This window comes from Clarias gariepinus, chromosome 5, assembly GCF_024256425.1.
Source record: "Clarias gariepinus isolate MV-2021 ecotype Netherlands chromosome 5, CGAR_prim_01v2, whole genome shotgun sequence".
NCBI lineage: Eukaryota > Metazoa > Chordata > Actinopteri > Siluriformes > Clariidae > Clarias > Clarias gariepinus.
Window position 1 is genome coordinate 22,129,251 of NC_071104.1, and position 23,258 is coordinate 22,152,508.

The 23,258-nt window shown below is 37.1% G+C and overlaps 1 protein-coding gene across 6 annotated transcripts in view; it reads right to left on the minus strand.

Moving 5' to 3' along the window:
* dcaf6 (ddb1 and cul4 associated factor 6) overlaps window positions 1-20,701 on the minus strand; it is a 37,912-nt gene extending 17,211 nt beyond the window's left edge. For 4 of the 6 annotated variants that reach the window (XM_053496316.1, XM_053496314.1, XM_053496315.1 and 1 more), the window contains exons 1-10: window positions 20,288-20,701; window positions 14,195-14,256; window positions 13,237-13,329; window positions 12,756-12,941; window positions 11,233-11,346; window positions 10,279-10,414; window positions 9,528-9,739; window positions 6,039-6,132; window positions 4,253-4,369; window positions 2,733-3,428 (exon numbers count right to left, since the gene is read on the minus strand). In XM_053496316.1, the coding sequence (XP_053352291.1) occupies window positions 2,733-3,428; window positions 4,253-4,369; window positions 6,039-6,132; window positions 9,528-9,739; window positions 10,279-10,414; window positions 11,233-11,346; window positions 12,756-12,941; window positions 13,237-13,329; window positions 14,195-14,256; window positions 20,288-20,375 (1,798 nt within the window). In that variant the 5' untranslated portion in view covers window positions 20,376-20,701. The remainder of the gene's footprint in view (window positions 1-2,732; window positions 3,429-4,252; window positions 4,370-6,038; window positions 6,133-9,527; window positions 9,740-10,278; window positions 10,415-11,232; window positions 11,347-12,755; window positions 12,942-13,236; window positions 13,330-14,194; window positions 14,257-20,287) is intronic. The other 2 variants (XM_053496319.1, XM_053496317.1) reach the window with 1 other exon arrangement.
* Window positions 20,702-23,258: the final 2,557 nt, after the last annotated feature.

Below are 23,258 nucleotides of genomic sequence, written 5' to 3' on the forward strand. Positions count from 1 at the left end.
TGGCAAAGCAAAGGCAGCAAAAGGGTAAATTTGAGATAAAAAGCACAAGAGACTAGTAAAATGCTTTAAAAATACAGATGCAGCAGCCTTAAAGATGTCCTACAAACTGCATTGATGAACTAATCACTTTTTCTCTCTGCATATTTTGTAACTGTAACCTGCGATCCAGGCAGTCAAGCCATAAACTTGAGGACAAAAGCTTTTATTCACCCTAGGCAAAAAAATAATAATAATAAAAAACATTTGGATACTGGATTCATAACTTCACAGGTATCATGTAACCATACATTTTTATGGCAATGAGGACATTTACTTTATATTTAATCTGTATTTCAGTTTATTAAAACCAAGATGACTGTCTCTTTTAATATTCTCCAAGACTACCAATGATGATATAAACTATATGGATTTTTTAATTTAGGTGTTTGAATCAGGCCCCTTATCCCCACTGAAGGGCAATCTTAATGCTTCAGAATATCAAGACATCTTGGACACTGGCCTTTTCTATTCCAACATGTTGACTGATTTGTTCGTACTGGGGGGCGTTTGTGTATCGATGTTCCACTTTACGTCTTTGGATACAATGTCATTGCAGGTTTGGCCAAATACTGTTGTCCATGTAGTGTATATAGACATATCAGTGACATTTATAAGCTTCTTATTTGTCAACTGTCATAATGCCATTAATGTGAGTGCAACTTGGGCTTTTTGCCAATAACCCTGTGAGGAAATTTCAGAAAACTCAAGACACAAGACCTCTGAAACTAAACTGTGGACCTCCAAAGTCCAGTTCCACCTCAATTTCTAAATCAATGACGGTACCACAAGCATCCGTAAAAAATATGCTATACAAATATAAAAATTGTGAGCCCCCACAGACTGCATCATTTAGAAAAGAAGCAACAACAAGAGAAGAGCAAGGAACTGTTGAAGGAGTTGAAAGCAACACGTATTAAAGTATGTACAGCCACAATTAAGGGAGCCCTAAAAAGAGTACTCTTAAAAGGTAAAAAAGGTGATCATCAGCTTTTTCAGCTAAAACAAACATTGAACTGTTTGGGCATTATAATCAGTGGTATGTATGAGGAGGAAAAAGAGTGAAGCTTAGTCCAAAGAACACCATCCCAACTATTCTGCATGGGTGTGGTCGTATAAATGTTGTGGGGGTGTTTTTCTGAAAAAAAAATTGGTGCACTTCAGAAAATAGATGCCATCATGAGGAATGAGGATTATCTAGAAATACTGAGGCAAAACCTTAAAACATTTGCCAGAAAGGGTCAAACTTGGCCCACCTGGGTCTTCCAGCAGGATAATGATCCTTAACATACCTCCAAAGTAGTTATCAAATAGTTTAGGCAATGGAATGAAAGCAAAAATAAAGTAGCCATCACAAAGACCAGAGAAGATGTGTGGACTGAACTTTTAAGGGGACCCATGGTGGCTTAGTGGTTGGCATGGTCGCCTTGCACCTCCAGAGTCTGGGTTTGATTCCCAGCCATGTTTGGTTCCTGACTTTGTGTGCATGGAGTTTGCATGTTCTCCCCATGCTTGGTCCAAAGACACGCAGACTAGTCTAACTGGCGTTCAGTGTGTGAATGAGTGTGTGAGCGTGTTTATATGTGTGTGCCCTGCTATAGAGGTACACCCTGTCCAGGGTGTACCCCGCCTTGTAGGATGTGCTCCAGGTTATTTACAAAACCTCTTCTGCATGCCATTTCTTTGTAGATTGACAATGAGTCGTCTCTCACACTTGTGTTAACAGATCTGGTGTTATGCATTTAACTGCATTTCAGATCTGTTTCTTTAAATTATCTTCCTGCTGATCTAGCCACAAGAATATTTTAAACACAGTCCTGTTTTGGACATAGGTAAACAGTTTTTGGAACAAAAAAACTAAAATAAAATGTGTACATATATACATTTCTCTCCTTACATTTTGTAATGTATGGAGACGTTTGAAACACCCTGTAAAAAAATAAGCCAATAAAATCTGTTTTTTTGTTATAAGTTATTCATGAGAAATGACCCCTTATACTAATGAACATAACACCGGAATTATTTAGAAACTAGAAACATGAAATGTATGGAGTTTTGACACATTACATTTTTATATCTTTAGCCTAGACAGGTGTAAATCTTGCCCTAAACTGTAACTGCCCACAATAACATTTATAAATAGATGATGCATGGTAACTATTTTGCATTATGTATTATTTAGACTTATTTGAGAAAATAATCTTCATATTTAAAGGGAAAAACATCCAACCAAAAACCAAAATAAAAACATAACTAAAACTCTCTGTTCTATGACTTGACTGTGCTAAACTACTATTTACTATTATAGTGGGGCTGCCAGATCCCTGTCTGCATAAAATGTGGCCTTATCAATTTATATCAATGCAAATATTATTTGCATTAGTACATACATAAAATAATCAAGTCTTTAATCAATTAATTCCACATTACAAATCTGGTTATTATACTAATTGCACATGGACCCCACAGTCCTTTTTTTTTATTATTATGTCCAATGTAGTTGCACCAACAGAAAAATGTGGCTTTGTAACTCCAAAAAGCAACATAGAGCAACATAGTTCTGAACATCCATTCATTCAAAATGTATGTGAGGTTAATCAACCGTGTTTGTGTACCTTCACACATTTTAGATCTCAACTTCAGGTTATTAATACTAATATTTAGCAGTGATGAATTGTCAGTCATGGCATTCTTACCAGACAGAACAGCCTCTGTAGAAGGGGTAGGTGTGCCTGACCTGGTGGTCATCAACTCAGTCTGGCTCTTCTGCCCTGAGTCTGGAGAGGAGAGTAGGGAAGAGGACGAGGCAGTGTTGTTGACAGAGGATGAGGTGGATGGAGGCAGGACTGTCACAGTGGATGAAGAGCCTGAGGAGGAAACAGATTTGGAGTGGGGCTGGGCTGAGGCTAACACAGAGCCTGGGCCTGGGGCTGACACAGAGCCTGGGGATGGGCCTGGGGCCGAGGCTGAGGATGAGCCTGGGGCCGGGGCTGAGGATGGGCCTGGGGCCGGGGCTGAGGATGGGCCTGGGGCCGGGGCTGAGGATGGGCCTGGGGCCGGGGCTGAGGATGGGCCTGGGGCCGGGGCTGAGGATGGGCCTGGGGCCGGGGCTGAGGATGGGCCTGGGGCCGGGGCTGAGGATGGGCCTGGGGCCGGGGCCGAGGATGGGCCTGGGGCCGGGGCCGAGGATGGGCCTGGGGCCGGGGCCGAGGATGGGCCTGGGGCTTGGACTGAGGCTGAGGCTTGGGATTGGGATTGGACTGAGGCTAAGGCAGATGGGATGGAATGGGCAGAGGTAGCAGACTCCACCTCCATCGGTCCTTCTGCCCCCAAAGTCTCCTGAGAGAGGTTCTCTGAAGTTGTAGCAGCTCCCAGTGTCCGAGCTGCCACACCTGTGGAGAAAAGGCAAATATTTGCATTTATTTCCTTAAAGGGGGCTTGTAATGTGAATTAATAAAAAATAAAATAGATGTGAATGACATTATAATGACCTGAACTTCAGTAGGATCAAAAATAAGGTAACTTTTTCCCAACCTGCTTCTAGGTTCTATATTCTAACTAGTAGCAGATGTTTTCCTTCACCGTTGTTTCCTTGACATTTTCGGGATGATCAATCATCCCGTTGTTTTCAGTTTCCAAACCATCCTTCTAAATAACACTCTTTGAGGGTACGTCAGGAAGGAAAACCATATTAATTCCTAAACTCACTCCGACATCATTAAACGAATTAGTGACCCAATAGGTTTGCACTATGAAGACGTGCTGTACGCCACCATCCTGATGAGAGTCGAGTGACTGAGTGACGGGGTAGGGGGTAAAACAGCGCAACGGCTATCTGACGCCTACCTTATCGGTCTGACTCAGGGGAACCCTGGCGTATTTAATACTGAGAAGCGGATTATAAATTGGTTCGTTCAGATTGCTTCGTCTTAGTGAGAGTAATTACAGAACATTCAGGGCCTTTTTCAAATGAATCACCCTGTTGTAGTTTAGACAACAAAACTAACAAACAAAACAGATCTTTCCTGCATGTAATTACAAGTGTTTTCTCTATCATACTTATTGCTGGCCTTTTAAATCAATGTTGCTAGATACGCCTTAGCTAAAACAAAGACAAGTTAAAATCAAAAAGGTTTTTTTCACATGTTTAAAAAATTAAGCAGAACGAGGTATTTCACGGCTAAAACGAATAGTAAAATTGTGATGTGCGTCATACCTCTGGGCCGAGTTTGTGGACGAGTTCTACTGCTCTGGGCTTCGCTGGCTTCCTCAAACCATCGTGATAACATGTCAGACATTCTCTGCATCAGTGACACATTGGGGCTCTGTTCTCCTGAGGTGTAGAAAAAAATGCTTTATAACCTCAAAAATTTACCTCAGAGTCACCCTGGAAAAAAACAACAACTCTAAAAAGCTAGCTTTTATTAGAAGACAGCTCTAAGCCCTAGCTCACACAGAAAAACAAATGAGTTGGCTCTAAGCAGATTGTGCCATGGTCAAATTCATAACAAAAAAGGCAAGACAGATTAAAACATACTTAAAAAGACAGATGCCTATATCTCAATAACGGGTATATAAAATTTTATTCTCCATAATACAAAGCATAAATTGGATTGTAAACGAAGGTGTTTCACCCATTACAAGTCTAAAGGAAACATACATATAATGTACATATACTGTTGAAGTGAGTTGTAAATTACAATAATATAATTTGTCATACTTCATTTTTCCTCTGTATAATATCAATTTAGTGTTTTAATAAACAAAACATAACTGATTCAAGATAACACTACAAAACAAAAAGTAATAAATTCATATGGCTAAACATATTTGTAACTATTTATGACTAGCTTTACAGTGCTGGGACAGGCTCCAGGCCCCCCACCATATATGGATATAGGATAAAACGATATAAACGATGAGTGAGTAAGTTTCTTCCATTCTTCTTAACAGAATTGTTTATGCTCAACCAGGTTGAAGGAGCAGGGTCAGTGCACAGTCGTTTTAAGGTCTCAGAAAGGAGAGATGCTCGCTTGGGTTCAGGTCACTCCAGGACTGTCACAGAGTTGTTTTGAAGCCACCCCTGTGTTTCCTTGGTGATATGCTTTGGGTCAATTTTCTCTATACTAACTAATCTCTCTGCAGGAAAACATCCCCACAGCATGATACTGCCACCACCATGTTTAACTGTAGGGACGGTTTTACTAAAGTAATGTGCCGTGCCTAATTTTCTGATTCCGAATAGTTTAATCTTTGTGTCATCAGAGTAGAGGATTTTGTTTTTTATGGTCTGTTAGTACTTCAGGTGCTTTTTGGCAAACTCACAGCCGGCTGTCTGGTCTTTCAGTGAGGAATGGCTTCTGTCTGGCCACTGTATAGGCTTGATTGGTGGAGTGCTGCAGTGATGTCTATACTTCTGTGAGTCTCTCCCAAATCCACAAGGGAACTTAGGATCTTATTTATAATGATCCTTGGGTTCTTGGCTACCTGTCTGACCAAGGCCCTTCATTGTCGATTACTCAGTTCGGTTGGGCGGGCAGATCTGGAAAGACTGTGGGTTCTTTCAAATCTTTTCCATTTGAAAATGCTGGAGTTTTTTATTGTATCCTTCCCCAGATCTGTGTTTGACACAATCCTGTCTCACACTATACAGATAATTCTTTTCACCTTATGAATTATTTCACTCTGACATGCACAATCTACTGTGAGACCTTATAAAGACAGGTCCATGCCTTTCCTTATTATGTCCAGTGAAGTCATTTTGGCACAGGTCGACTCCAGTTAAGTTTTAGAGGCATCGAAAGGACCACTGACAGGAGTAGGATGCACCAAAGCTTAATTGCATGTCTCCTAACAAAGGGTCTGAGTACAACGGACAGCCCTAAATAGAAATTTCATTGAAAATATCTTTCACCTGTGCTAATACCATTATTCACAGACAGATTACTGTCTGTTGTGTATGCTGTGATTGTGATGGAGGAGACCACAGCTTTTTATCTTACCGTCTCGTTCTCTTTCACTCTCTGGTCGAGCACGGGGTCCAGTGTCTGACCAGTCTCCTCTAAGACGCAATCGTTTGACTGGTGGTTGTTTTAGCTACGAGAAACACACAAGAAAAGCCAATCATGGTCAAAATGGTCTTAAGCTTTTTGCATTAAAACAGACTTCAGACTTGACTTGTAACACACCCTTTATGACTCTTATCATGCTTTCCATGATTACCTGGATACAGTCTGGATGAGATTTTTTTTTTGTAACTGTTTAAATTAATTAATTTATTTTGTGATCAGAATCAATATTCACAATGGGGGAAAATGTGATCTCAGTTATCTGGATCATGGCATGATTGTTGACAAGCTGATCTTAGTAACTGGTGTTTTACTTGGATTTTCATGGACAACAGTCTCTAGAGTTTGCCTAAAGTGGTGTGAAAAACTAAACTAAACAAATAAAATGGACCACACTGGTTCAAGTTTCCAGGACTGAGGCATTCATTAATATAATCTCTCTTTAAATCTATAGTGAGCAAAAAATGTGATCTCAGAACAGACAAAATATGAAATCTTGTTTATGAATTGGCTACAAGAGCAGACAGTATCGCGTTCCACTTCTGTTTCTTTTCTGTCAGCCAAAAACAGAAATCTGAGGCTATAGTGGGCACAGACTCACTAAAACAGGACAGTTGAAGATTAGATAAGAATCCCTTGGTCTTTTTTCAGTCTTCATGGGTCCAGTTTCATGTTCCTATTCTTAGCTGACAAAAGCAGAACCCAATGTGGTCTTCTGATTTTCAGTTTTTTATTGTTTATTATTATTAGTATTATTATTGTTATATATATATTTTTTTTTTTCATTTAAAGACCAAGTATGTATTGCCATTATGAAACTGAACTTTTCTTTACATGTGTAGAAAAATGTGGAGTATCAAAGTGAAGGAATTTTTTTATGTCTCATGTAGCACGTGTAATTATATGGATACAGATACATAATATAAAAAAATGTTTATCTGTTTCTTTGGTTAAAAAAAGGGACTGTAAACAAGTATATTAAAGCTGCAACTAATGACCATTTTTTACAGTCAAATAATCTACTGATGGATGAAATTATTAATCCAGTATTCATATTATGATTTGCATGGTTACTCAATGGTCTTATTATCTTATATTTTAAATATAAACTGAGCTTGTTGTAAGCATGTGCTAACTAACAATGAAGACATTTAGGAAGAACTGATACATTTTGATGCTAATAAAAATATATCTATAATAGCTACACAATTAAGCACATACATATCTAAATCACAATCTGGACCTATGCATTTACTTAATCGCAAAAGGTTCTAAATAAATATGGACAACTTCCTTAATAACAGGCTTAACTTTTTAACTTTTTAACTTAACTTTTGCCACTATTTGCTGGTCATCTAGGTAAATTCCAATTGCAATATGGTACATTTCATAGTTACATACTGCAGTTTAAATCTCAATCACAAAGTGTCAAAATAATCACAAGAATAGGCAAAAGCAAAGTTTAGAGATGGCAGATGACAAGGCAACTATTCAAAAAAACAGGATGAAATCTGTGGTGATGGGGGTATGGTCAAGCGCTGCTATGTGAAAAGACTGAGAGTCAGGTAAGTGGGAAATTACACACTCCTGGGGAGAATGTAACTAATTAGTCTCTGTGTGTTGCTGTGAGCTGTGAAATAATAAAGAGAAGATCAAAGAGGGAGAATGGGAGACTAAATGCTCAGAAACCAGCCAAAGCGCATGTGTGTATGCTGTATGATCCACTTAAAACAGATTCACTGAGTAGAGCTGGAAATATAAAATCAGCTCACAGCAACACACAGACTTTAATTAGCCACTTTCTCCCCAGGTGTGCGTCCTTTTCTCACTTACCTGCTGCTCACTCCCTTTACAAAGTGGCATTTCAACATGTCCCTGCCACCACAAAGTCTCCATTTCCCCCCCATGGTTGTTTTTGGCTAAATTAAGAGTAAAATACTCCCACACTTTGTAGGTTTTTGGTTCTGAAGGAGTTGCTATCTTGTTATTGTTCACTCCACTCGAGTAACTGGTAATGCTTAGCCTTCATGTCAGTGCATTCAGTGCAAGTAAGTACAAAAAAAAAACATGTGCAATGTCCTTACCAACAAACTGACAAATAAATTTGTTGGCAACTAATTTCCAGTTTGATTATTTGTTGTACCTCCAGTTGATATATGGTTACAGTTACCATATACTTCTCATGTAGATTTCTAAATGCTCGAGCTGGGCCTTGGGACTTATTTGTCAACAAGTTAGGGCTTTTTAAAGGTAATCTGTAATGTTATCTTTAATATTGTGTAATAACTTCTACAATTTCTATGTTGCATAGCAATCGGCCCACAGGAAGAGAAGATTTTTGAAATTTAAACGGAAAACGCCCTTATATCATAAAAAAAAGACCTTGAAAAAAAAATCATTACTTCATCTCATAATTCAATAGATAGCGCTGTACATTTTTTTTATATGCTTATCAATGTGGAATTTAAATCAACTTAATAAATATGATTTTACACCTTCATTCTACGCAATTTACAGTAACACGTAAAAATTTTAGTTAATTCCAAAATTCTAGTTATACATTTTTTTAAATGTGCTTATGAGTGTGCAAATAAAATTCCAGACAAACAAAGTCGCAGGCACATTTTTTCTTGAAAATGAGGTGTGCAGATTGAGATGGTCATAGCAAAACTATTCTTATGGGATTTTTTGCAATTTTCTATTCATTTTACCTAACAATTTGTTAACAATTAGGCATGCTTATTGAAAAATACAAAACAAAACAATTGTACAGATACAAAAAAATAGAAAAGCTGTAAATGTGGGCTAAAATAAAGAAAATTATTTAAAACATGCTTATTATTCACATTGAATTAAATTTGATGAGAGACCTGTGGGTTTTTCCTCTTGACTCTAAAAGTCATTGTGTGCTAAATCTATTTCTGTCCCTGCAATGGAACATAGCCTGGGTCTGATGCTCTGTTTGGAAAGGAATGTGAGCATGGGAGAATCCAGACACTGCTAGATAGAAAGCCTGAGAGACCCTGTATCTGTGACCCAGCACATTTCTTCACCTCGCCCCTGAACGTTAATCCAACATGTACCACCAGGTTTAGTTGGCCCAGTCACATGGTCTAAAGGTCAGATCACATGTCATATGCTGGTAAGTTTGCAGACATCACAGTTTTTTAATTGTTTAATTAACAATGAAAATAATATATTAAAAATATTTTTACCTTAAAAAAATACAAAATCACCAAGATCATCAATAATCAGATCAGGAGGTTGAAATCTATTCCACCTATAAACTGAGACAGACTGAGGGAAGATACTCACTCTGGACTCCTCCTTACCTCCCATGTCTCCCATCCATGGAGGTGAAATACGTCCTTAGCAGATTATTATATTAAATTATTATACAGTTATGTCAGTTCTGCTACTCACCTCTTCTCTCCTCTCCTCAGATGGACCCTTCAGCTCTCTGGCCTGGTCATCTTTGGGGTCAAACAGGTAGATGTAGTCAGAGGAGTAGCTGACCAGAACCTCCTGTCCATCGCCACTGTAGCATAAGGATGTCACACGGCAGGACTTGCTGGTCAAGTGGGCAGGGACGAATCGCACACACATACCTGTTGTTCCTCGCCCCATGTAGTTACCTGTGCATGGGTGAAGTAAAAAGTAAACAAAATGCTGCAACTTTAGTGTTTAAGGTATAAACTTCTTTTTTTTGGAAACCTTATAAATTAATACTAATGATACTGAAAGGGGCAGGAATTTATAAGCACAGTGATCTCAAACATTAGCCATGTGGATCAAAAGGATCTTTTGGAAAGGTTTTAAAAAGTAAACTTAGGACAAAACTAAAGCGTCAAGGCACCTTGTTTAAAATGGGTTAAAATAGAAAAGCTACAGCGATTTATATAATCATGGACGGCTTGTTATATTTAATTACACTTTAATCCAAATTCATAATGCAGTCTGCAAGCATCATTATATACAGCACACATTTAAAATAATATACAGTGCTAAAAACAAAACCACACTTGACTAAGCTCAATGAGTAATTGCATTTGGCATTTATGTCATGATGCTGAATGAAATAAGCAACTGACAATAAATGGTTAGCGGAATTTTATATATTGCACAAAACAGAAATGAAAATAATTTAGGCTTAAAACAAAAGTTTAGCTCTCACCTGTAGCTCTAGTACCAAGCATTCGTCGGTCATAGATTCTTACTGAACTGTCTGAGCATCCCACAGCAAGGTAGTAGGGCACAAGGGGAGAAATGGCTATGGAGGTAGCAGCTCTCCGGCAATTAATCAAAATATCCTGATTACAAACAGCCAAAAAATAAAAAAAGAGCAAGAAATAAAAGAAGAAAATAAATAAATATGTATGCATATCAAGTAAGAAGAGCAGGAAGAAAGTTAAATATGCATAACAAGTAAAATATAAAATGAATAAGGTCTGGAATTTTTGGTAGAGAAGCCAAAATGTACATCATCAGCATGCTGAAAGACAGGAGTATGAAGAAGATCCATTATACTGTATATTTTTCCAAACTAAACTGTCCGCAATCTCATGAATTCTATATTGCATAAGAGTTTAAAAGTACTACATTTCCTAATTAATTATATATTTTGCCAAATATTTAGGTTTAGCCAAAACAGAGAGAATTTCGTAGCTCTTTGTGTGAGTGAGAATATGTTCAAGAACTATTTAAACTAATGCAAATGCACCCAAACAAAACAACCTTAACATCAGTCAAAGCACGCATCATAGCAGAGTGTGAAATACAGCGTAAAAGCTGTTGCCTCCTCACAAGATCTGGCAAAAAAAGTTTGGGTGCGTCTCTTTTATTTTGTAAAAAGAAAAAAGGTTAACGTGTGTTCAGAGCTGATCAGATCAGAGCTGCTCCCTGGGGCAATCTCACTAGATCAATTCTGATGTAAGATATTTAATGAGAAACAAAAATGCAGAAAGATGCAGTTACACTGGCTGCCAAAAAACTGAAAGATTTTTTTCCTCAGAAACGATTATATAATAAAAGTTTTAGCTAACATCATGGAAGAATTCTACATTTACAATTCCATAAAATGTTAGAAATAATGGAATATATTAAGTAATAACATGTTTAAACTTCTTACATCTTTACAGTCCTCTTTTGTGCAGCTTGTCTTCATGCGCAGGTCAAACCACCTGACAGTGCCATCCTCCCCACAGGACAAGAAGGTGTATGGGTCATTTGGAACTGTCATTATCTAGAGACAGAGTAAAAAGACAGACAGAGAACATTACACACTATGACAACAGATCTTCAGCATTGTTTATAAAGGTGGCTCATCGCCTCTAACTCTCTTATTTTGGAGCATCATTTAATAGTAATCACAAAAATCACATGTCCCGCATAGCCAGAGAAAAGCATGCAGTTGGTGTGAGTGCTTGCAGGGTATGTTTTTAAGAGCACTGTTGTTGTACTGCATCAAGAGTGAGCCTTCTAGTCTGAATGCTATTCCCCTGACAGTTTATTTTACCAGTTGCAACTCTGCAGAAACATACATTAACAGTCATTTTATTTTGGCACTCAGTATCTTTTTCAATAGTACATTACAGTACAGTGTACTGTATACCATTAAAAAATAAACTGAAAGAATAGTTGAGCATGTACTCCATAAAATGCCACAATTGTTACATTTACTATGTTCATTCATGTTTCACTCTTAGATTCTGAAACAGGTCTGAATAAGTAACTTTAGCCTTATTTAACATATATTTATGTGAGGACCTTGCTCAAGGACTCTACGATTGCAATTTGGTGGAGTTGGGGCTTGAAGTGCTGACTTTCTGATCAGTAACTCAGTGCCTTAAATGAGCGGTCACTACACAAAGTAAGTGCAATCCAATATTTGTCTGAAAGTTGTTTATAGGCAATGTTAACATCACCTATAAGACAAACGTATAAATGCTGTGCCCTAATAAAATCCAGAATGACCCCCACCCAAAAAAAAAACAAAACAAAAAAATTTTTTTTACTTACGTTTCGAATTATACAGCATTGAACATAATGCATTTTCTAAAGTTTGTGCCCAAAACCTTTTGACTGGCAGTCTACCTCATCTTATTTTCAAAAAGGCCTAAGAACCACTCTTGTCAGCATATCAGGGCATATCAGTCTCACTGCTAACCACAGCATATCAGTCTCACTGCTCACACGTCACCCTGCCCTATTTTTAGCACAGTATCACGGTGTACTGCAGCTTGTATCAGTAATTTAACATTATAAATTTGAGATTTGATTACAATTTAATTACAACTGCATATCCTAAAATCCAACTTGAGTCCACTTTCTCCCTAAATAAGGACTACAGTGTTATTCATAAACAGCACCCAGCCAACAAACGTGCTGCTATGGAAAGAGGACAGTTTATATCTCATCATCATTTTAAAGGTTGTGAAATGAAATGAAGTTCAAATGTGCAGTGTAATAGTGCACAGTATAAAATGTCTCTCTTTACAGCACCTGTTTTTCATAGCACCTACTGTAGCACCCTGTGTACCCACACAAACATATACTCCCACACATTCCATGATTTAAACCATCTGAAAAGATCTTTTATTTATATCTTCTGTAAGCGTTACTACAATATCACCTGCACCATCATCTTTATACCTCATATGCAGTTCCATAGTGGCAGGTCATCTGGCACTGCCTGTTGATATCAGCGCTCTTTTCGGTGTGTGTGTAGAAAATGATGCCATCCCCTGAACAGGACACAATCTGCTGGTCGTTAGTGTGTGGCATGAATTTTGCACTGAAAATGTTGGCCCGGTGACCTGACCGGATTGTTGTTTTGACCTGTTGAAAAATGGAAAGAGTGGTTAAATACATGTCACCAACCTGAAACACAGAAGTAGTTTGCTCATTGTGCCAGGACTAACTGGATTGAACAGAATTTCACTTACAACACAAGTAACTCTCTTTAATATAAGCACTGTTTAGGTGCACAGATCAATATTACTCACGCAATATTGCGCACATTATTCATATTGGACAACCAAAATTTTGGCTTAAGTTACATTTAAGTTATTTATGTAACTTTAGCTAAGTACATTACCTCATAGCTCTAAATAACACACAAGCCTAAAATTACCTTTCTGTTGTAGGGGTTCGTGATGACCAAATTAGTGTCATCAGATCCGGATAAGATGTACTCTCCTGTGTCACTCCACGATATGGTGTTAACCTATTTAAAATCAGAGAAGAAGATATCTGTTAAACTTATGGAGGATATTTGCCGTTGATGTCTATTCACTACTAATGTCAGTGTATTTTAAGACATGGAGCCACTCTTCCACAGTTCTGATTCTGCAGTCTAAACTGAGGTAAGATAGTCCACTTAGTGAATTCAAGTGGACAACTGAGCCCTAAACCTTGCCTCTACCTTGAAAGAAATCAATCAATATTTCATTACCTTAACCTCTAAAAGGCTGTGTCACTCGGGTCCCTTCCATTTCTCAGGCCTCACGCTGACAAACCATCACGCAAACCTTTTTCTTTAACCTCAATCCTTCAGATAAACTGTCAACTAAGCTTTAATTTCTCTTTCTCACTGCAAGATTGTGGAATTACATTGGTCACCGAAGCATAAGTGATATTTTGCTGAGCGTAGAGCTGTTCTACTGTAAATAAATGAAGCGAGTCTCTAATTAGAGACTATAGGGTTGTTTTCCATTGAAAAGAGAAACTGTATTTTCCTAGGAGGCACAATTTTTTTTATTATTTCAAAATGCATAATGCACAGTGCATGAAAAGGAAAATACAGCAAGTTTACTAAACTACTGGGAGTATATCAACTAGTTATAAGGTGTTGACATAGAACTGCTTGCAACAACCTTACAAAACATGTCAAGTTTTGCAACACAGAATCACAGCATGTAAAAATGAGAGGCTGATGACTCTTATCCGCTTGCTTCATGTCATTAAAAGATAATGGGGAAGAGAACATCAGACAGAGCTTTTTGTTGGAATAAAAAACAAACAAACAAACAAACCACATACACACACTCAAAGAAACCATAAGTATAATGAACAGAGTAAAATTTACTTACACAGCCATCGTGCACTTTAAGTATAGCTTCAAGCTTCAGACGCTGCACAAATTCTTTTCTGCCTGTAGAGGAAAGGTGTTCATAAAGTCAACCATGTTGCATATAAAAATAGGTCTGATTTGTACATACTGTAGGCTTGATGATGATCTGATTCGGTCCCAACTTGTTCAAACCAGCAAAACGATATACAAAAAACTATAAAAAAAAAAAAATTAAAAAAAACTTTCCGTTGCAGTTGATAATGAGTTTACCACAGATGCGATACTTAAACAATTAAAAGGTAATTATAAGTCTAAGTTGACACAGACGTGGTTTTCACTTGTTTCACAAGCCATTATTTGTCTTGGACTGAATAGTCTGTTCTACTTTTTTTTTTTCCTGTTGTCCTAAACACCCATAGTTCTGAACTGGATGCTTCTTTCACTAAATGCCTCTAATGCCTTGTATTAACTTGCTGTAGCCAAGTTAATCATATGCATCTCTAAACTCGAGCCTATCCTCAGCTACAGATGGACAGGAAGCTGAAAGCATGGTCTGTAAAGGAAGGACATTAGCAGAGGCTTTGTGTGTGCCATTTGTAAACATATAACAGCACATTTCAACAACACTTGTAGTGCTAATTATATTGACACCGTACTAACAAGTTGCACTCAAAAGAAAAGCAGAAGCTAGAAGACAGTTGTCTGTAGGTCGTGCCTTCCTGGTTCACACTATAGCTGAAAAGATCACATGCTGAAGATTGCAGCAGAATATTCCCCTACCTTGTACAACCAAGCAATGTTAAAATGATTGATAAACACACACACACACAGAGTCAAGTTAGTGGTTTTTGTGTTTACTTGGCTGTCCACCCAGGTCAGGATTTGGGTGGCAAATGTTTCCCCCCGTAGTCTGCTTTTAACTCATTTTCAAAAGATCACATTTGCTCTTTAAACACTTTTGATCATTTTAAAGTAGGTGTTACGTCTTCACTCATGTGCAACCACTGTTGCAATTTGTGTATATTCTACAGACACCATTTAAATGCCTTTTAATGCTCTTTTTTAATTTTTTATTTTCTTTTAAATTTCTGTAAATTCTCAATCAATCAAGACATGGTAGCTTAGCATGCACACACACAATATGCCTGAACACTACCCGATAACTAGGCTAATGTTTCTACTAGATCAGATGATGTGAACAAGATGTAACCTTATAGTTTGCCTGTTTGTAATGTTATAGTGAATATCTAGCTGACGAATTAGACCAACAAAATGTAAACACAGCTCACTCATGAGAAAACAAACATGCTAGCATGGAAATGGGGCGATTTTACCACTACTGCTGCTGCTGTTACTACCATTGTTACTACTATTATTATTATTATTGTTATTATTATTAATAAAACAACACTAAAAAATTCGCCTATCATACGTTCTTATTAAAACAAAGCATGAAGGAAGAAAAGATGAAAAAAAATTAGTAATGTAACAGGAAGTACCAAACGTCTTGTTTATTTTATATAAATATCTTTAAATATATTTTTTATTCATGTTTTATGTTCGGATACAAAATCCAGCTTAAGGTGGTTCACACGAGAATATGAAATAAAATAAGATAATGTAATAAAAGATAAAAATATGAGCAGCAAATAATAATAATAATAATAATAAAAATAACAGAATAATAATAAAATAAGAAATCGCGTAGATAAGTTTAAAGTAAAATGAAATAAATTATAATGCTGTGTATAATATATAAATACTGTCTTTAGATCCTTTTAAAATAGTTTATTTTAGGTGCATTAAAAGAGCAGGCTGTTGTACTGCTTTTTTTTATTGTTGGCTTTGGTTACATGTACCCCTTATAAAGTACTAGATCTTAATAAAATAGTTTGGAACATACAAAGATGATCTAGTAGCAGTACTATAAAACCGGGCAGCAACATAATGTCTCCAGAATTGGTGTAATATGATCTCATTTGCTTTTGCTGGTTAGAACCAGTGCTGCTGTGTTCAAGCTGCAGCCTGATTACTGGCAATGCAGGAAACAGTGAATTACATTACAAATATGAGACAAGAGAAAAGCATGTGCCAACTTTTTAGCATTGTGCAAGATAAAATAAGTCTTTTAAAATGACGTTTCTTAAATGAAAGAATGTTGAGTGAGTAATTTTATCAAATGTCTAGTGTAAAGACGGATCAGAATTAATGATTGTTTGCAAGTTTCCAGCTTGAGCTTTTTTTCAGTCTGAGTTTGTATCACAGGCAGAACTTTTGTTTGGTCTTTGTTATCTTTTAGGGCGTTTTTGTTCATACAGGTAATGTTTGTCAGCAGTTTGTCCAGGTGTAATACAGCTGTTTGAGGTAATGGATGTGTAATATGGTGCATCCACATATCTGTTAATGATTTGACCCAGTGGCAACATATACTTTAAATCAAATGCAGAAGAGGGCTGAGGATTGATCTATGTGGAACACCATAAAAAAAACACCATAAAAATGTCATGCTTTTCAAAAAAAAAAAAAAAAAAGGTTCCACCTTAAAGGACATTCCCCAACAGTCCAACCAACTTCAGACCATATGGAATGGCAAAGCAGGGTAAAAAATTAATGCTGTGGTTTGTGTACATGCTTCTTCCTCTTTTTCAGTTTTTAAATGATAAATCGATCAAATAAACTGTATTATATATACAATATATATAAAAAGCATATACAAATCTGAGGTGCTGTTAATTGTTGATTTTTGAGGCGGTAATCTCCTCTGCAGCAGAGATAAGTTTTGGTGTTGCTTTCCTGAGATGAGTCTTCATGAGAAAAAGTTTCATCATGATGCTTTAAGGGTTTTGCAAATGCACTTGACAATACTGTTCTTGCAAGAACTATTTCAGAACAGCTGAAATTTATGTCTTAAAATAACAACTGACTAATTTCCTAATACCATGTGTTATTTAATAGTTTTTCAACCTTGAGAATAAACAAAAAAAATATGAATTAGAAGGTGCCTCCAAACTCATCCTGGTGCCCCGCTTCTGGTTGGAGATCTTGTCGCATGAAGAATGGTCTTCTTGGGATGCGTGTGGTGACTAGGGAAAGTTTCACTTGACCATAAAGATGGTCTTGGACTAGGCTGATGCAGACAGATGTTCTCTCATGACTTCATAATGCAGGACTGTAATTGCCATGAAACATTTTGTACCCGAGGCTACGATAACGAAAGTGGACTCTATATTAAACTAAAAACCTTTCCTGTTATACTCAAGTATGACTGCTGATTAATCCCTCTATCTGATATGACCCAAAAGAGGATAAATTCCCTGATGAGTTTCAAGGTTTCTTCCCTTCTCAGTTTTTACTTGCCACCATCGCCCGTGGCTTGCTAATCGAGTATAATACTGATCTATAAATATTTTCTCACACATTTCATAATCATTTCACAAATTTTCTTTCGAAATTTTCTTTTAAAAATGCACACAGACCCAAGATGGGAACTGAACCGGGGCCCTGCAGGTGCAAATAAAAAATAAATCTAAGATTGGATGAATTTAATTTATCTTAAATGCTCACAATACCCACTAGGAAGCTGTAATTTAGGTACAGTCACTGATCATAGTGATGTGAACAATAACAACTGACAGCTATTTAATTAATCTGAGCAGTGAATAATGCTTAGGCAAAGAAAAAAAGAAAAAAGAGGGAGGACTCATAATTCCTGTAGTTATGTGAAACTGCTTTAGTAAGATAGAGAATAAGATTTTTAATGAAAGGGACAACTAAGGTTAAATTGAAATGTTTATTTCTAGGAACACCTAGAACATTTGCACTTATTGTTATAAAACCAGAAATTATGCATATGGAGTAAGGAGTATATACAAGTCGGCACCAAAAGTCTAGATCCATTGGCATTAAATGCAATATGATTTTTATTTTTTTTATTTAATTGGCTTTAAAACAAACAGTAAAAAATTTAACAGCCAGACCCAACACTGCTTGACTTTTTTTTCCACCCTTTATCATAACTGGCATAGAACAATTGCTGCACGGAAGGAGGAAATCGTTAGCATTTACCATCAGTCTAGAGACATTAAGAAGTGCTTATCGTTCTTGTATTCAGCATAAACATAAATACTGCAAACTCACAGGCTGTCAGTTTGCCCATTTGCCGTACATATTTTTGCTTGTGAATCCAAAATGTTTGCACTTCTGTACAACAGCAGACATTTAAACATCTAACAACATAAAGCGGAATTAGTAGTCTCTCTGTGCTCATCCGAAACTAATGTTTACATTGTACTAGATAGATTTATGAACAGCAAAGTATTTGCTAGATACATAACTTCAGATAGCCACTAGATGTGGTGAACATCATTTTGTCTATTTGAACATGCATATGGAGATCTTTCAACATCATTACAAACTGCTTTCATAACCATCACTATTGCCAGTCTTCCCTGGAACCATAGCACCAATCCCACCATATGGGCTATGAATAAAAAGGATCATCTGGCGTTTCCAAAACGACAGCCACTCCTAAGCATCAGGCATGGTAAGACTCTTGATAACATATACCACAATGTCATAAGAATTTTTTTATGGAATGTTTCATGATCCCCACATTTGATTATTCAGGGGTTTTATGGAGGGGTCCCTTCCTGACGCAACCCTTCCATATTACCTGGGCTTAGGAATGGCACCAAGTTTGCCCTGCAAGCCCACTGGCAGGGTCTGTGGTATTGGGTGAGAAGGCCTTCTGCATGGCAGGCAGGAAATCTACCACTGAGCCTTTATCGTCCTTGTAAAATTAATTAATATGCCTATTAAAAGTAGTACCTACTGACAGCCTGACCATGTCTTCATTCATGTGGACAGTGGCAAGACTTGGAAAAGAGTAGTATGTATTACAACATCAATAAATGTACATGAAACAATTAGGATGTTTTATACCTAACCAATTTTTATTTATTCAGCTGCAATAACTGCTTTATTTTTGTCAGACGGAATGTGCATCCTGAGGCAATCGCAGGAACACTAGACCTCTGGCATGGTCGGAATGGGATTCCAGTCAATCTCAGAGCACTACGAGCACACTTCACAGCTCAGGGGAGTTTAGTCCCTCAAATCCACCTTTTGATAATTTTTGGGAAACTGACATGAGAACTGGCAGACTAAACACAGACAATAATCCCAGCTTAGCACCAAACCAGGGAAACAGGTTTCCTTTCACTGGTTTTTATATGAGTGAATAAACAACAATTGCTGGCCACTGTTATATCAAGCAAAGAATATTGTCTAATGTGCTGTCTAATATGCCGAGCAACTGTGAAAGAAAACACAACTTGTGCCAAGCTTGTATGTGACGACCCCTTGCCGGGAGCAGCCGAAAGATGAACAACAACAACAGCACCATGAAGTGCACATGAGCTTTGATTAAATGTATTTGAGAAAAGTATTGAAAAAGATGGAAATATGACAATGGGATTTAAAATTAATATTATGGCAAATGATTTGGGATTTCATTGGCATGCATTTGTATGTGCACAAGATGGTATCCAGGAGGAATGAAATAATTGCTTTTACTTTCATAGCTGATATTGATTGTGCAGTAGCCTAGGTATTTGTTCAGTTCTTGGTTAAAGAAATTAGGAGTGCTTTAACTTTCTAACCTGAGTAAATCTGGGTAGTGATTGCAATGTTCATTACTTTTCTTTAAGTGTTTACAAAAACATAGCTGAGTTAAGCTCTCAATAATTAAAAATAGACCTTAAATAAAGTAATACATCTAATTTAGTAATTAGTTCAAAACATCTCTAAAAAGCTACGGTAATAAAGCATGCCTCTCAGTCCATGAATGATTACTGTACACCTGGGGATATTATATATTATATTACACCCTGGGAAGTAACAGCTAGCATGTTCTGTTCAACAACAAAAACAACAACAACAAACAGCATTAGGTCAACTTTTCTGGAAAAGCACAACAACTGATAAAGCTTAAACTTTGTCCCTAAAAAGAAACATCCTCATCTCTACACAGGTGACAGCTGTCAGCTCCCCTCGTTAATAAAGCGTAGAAAATGACGTCAATAGGAAAACATAAACACGGCTGTCTCCTTACCCAAATAGTTCGATCGGAAAACGTTAGGATCGCCGTACCCGATGGCTCGTTTCCTCACATCCCAAATCAAGTTCCCAGAGCAGGACATGGTGCTCTCAAAGCTCCCTCCGCCTGGGGACAAGCAGCATTGAGAGAACGGCAAGTAGAAAGCACTTCATTAGCTAGCTGTTAGCTCATAGCAGCACCTTCTCTTTTTTTTCTCGTTAAAACACTTATTTACTCCAGTGTTTCATCGCAGCAATAAAACAAAAAGAATACAATCGTAGGGACGATCATGCAAAATCTACACCGTTGCGACGAAACGACCTACTGCCTCCGAGTCATCATAAGCTAAATATATAACAGAAATGTTGTTTGGACAACTGCTTAAGATTCTGTTCTGTGCCCAGAGCTTACGCAACGGCCAATGAAACGCGAGCTGCGCGCATGTTTCTGTCCACAGCGCTGTGGGGAGCTTTCAGGAGCATCAAGTGAGCGCAGCCTTACGCAGACAGTGTTTTATTAGCGTTTACATTGTTTACTTTGTGTTTTCCATATTATCGAGAGAATAGAGTGCAGGCACCAGTGCAAACTGGTAAATTCCTTAAGAAACAGAAAATAATCAGTAAATAACTGACTACTAATTGAATGCAGGTTACTTTTTTTTTTTTTTTACCTTATATTTAAAATTTATTAAAAGCTCCTGTTAGGTTTCTAAACAGCCTCAACAATTTTCTTCAATCTTCTTACACATTTACAACATTTGGCTGACACATTTAATTAATTAAAAGCTCCTGTTAAGTTCCTAAACAACCTGAACAATTTTCTCACATATTAACAGCATTTGGCAGACATATTTATCCAGAGCAACTTACATTTTATCAATCAATAGTCCACTAAGCTACACCAGCCCAAATTACAGATAGATTTGGTTTTACATTACCACATTTACCAACTAACGTTTTTCGCTCGTTATTTGGGAAGTCGAGGATGGCAATCGAGTGGTGCTGGGATTTGAACCTAGGGCCTGCTAATCAGTAGTCTAACACCTAACTACTGAGCCACTCTCCTACAGACCCTCCTGGGCCATACCATGAAAATATAAAAGACCTTCCGAACTATTGCAAAGACGTTACATGTCCATTAATTTAAACTCAAGGCGAACTATAATTGTGTTGTTGTTATTGAAGTAACAAGTCTGAATGGCTCATCGTGTGCCAAACATTTAACACAACTACTTAATTGCTAAACAAATGGGTTTCTAGAACCGTTTTTATAAATAATGATTTTACATCTCCCTCTAGCGGTATAAATGTTTACTGCGCTGCTAAAATAATAAGTATAATGATGATAATAATAATGATAAATCTAGTTGCAAGCAATGATGAGCGGGCGCAATCTGATTATGCGTACGTAATGTTATTATTAATAATAATCCTTAGCAAAACAATAAGGCATTCACACCATGACAACATAGGACTGATGTCATAGCGCTTGGGCAATATAATAATAATAATAATAATAATAATCAGAAGAAGAGAACCCACAACACAGAAAGAAACATATACAGTATAGTATGATCAAATGTTTGTGCTGTTGACAGCTAACCATGTGCTTGAACATCCCACTGCAGCTTTAGTCTCCCTTTTAGTCTTGCCAAATTCTTTCTGGAAGGCTAAGAAGGCCTGGGGCACAGTCAGGATTTCATACCAAAGGGGTTCATTGAAGTTGAGGTTGCTTCCACTCCAACCTAACTGGTTTGGGATCAAAATTGTAAATTTGCATCAAATTGTAAATTGTACACTTTTATCCCCCTTTCCCTCCCCTTTATTTTCATTTACATTTCTCTCAAACCTTTTATCTTTGTGTTTTTCCATTCCACCCTACCTTTATTTATTTATTTATTTATTTATTTATTTATTATTTTTTAGCTGATTAACAGTTGTATAAGCAATTTACTGCATATCACACTGCATTGTCATGTATGTGACAAATAAAATTTTTATTTGGTTTTTATTTGTGTGATGTTCAATCATCTACAAGCTTTTGGTCGTGTAGTATACCACAACAATAAAAGCAAAAGAGCATGTGACAAATTTGAGCCTAACAATTAATTATCTTTTTAAAAGTAGCACAAAGAGATTTTGGGCAACCACTCAAAATCAAATAACCCAAAAGTAAAATACAAATATTAAAACCATAGTGGCAAAAATATTTAGGTTGTAACAACCTGCATGTATGACAATTATGCAGGTGTGTCATTTATGTAACTAATTAATTTCTGGAAAGACTAGATTCTTACTTTTAAAGTCCACCCTTTTTTTTGGGCAAAATCTCTAATATAATTCCATTAATTTGCTTTTAATTCCAGCTGATCAAGGCCTTAAGAAGAGGCAAAAGTACAGTGCAGACAGACGGTCTTTAGGTCCGGTTAGAGATGGTCTGGCAAAAAGAAGGTAAAAGCATTGTAGTCTAGCGCCTCCAGATGGTTAAACCTCCTACTGAATAGACCCGAAGGCCTGTACAATATTTTGTAAGTCACAAAACTCTACGTCAAAGGCTCAATCAATTAAAATTACAGTAGAGATACTTAGCAGATTGCCATCTATAATCTGTTACGGCAACAGTAATGGAAATTCATAAAGAGAAAATGAACCTATTATACATCCTAGGGACTATATACTATCGCATGGCACTCCTGGGAAGAAATCTTAACTTTCAAGCTGCCCTGCTCGTATTGTTTGGATAAACTCCCTCTCCATCAATGTATTTTAAGGACATTGATTACATTGATAAATTTAGTTTTGAGAGAGATCATTAATTTGTTTAAAGGATCTTCATTTAGTTGAATGAATGGGTGGCTTTGTTTAAAAAGTACATGCATAAATGGACCAATCCTGAAACAGTAGGCTAAGTTAGTTTAACCAATAGGATACTTCGTATGGTGGGTTGTGCCGATACCGTGATTTCCTGGTTTAGATTTTTTATCTTA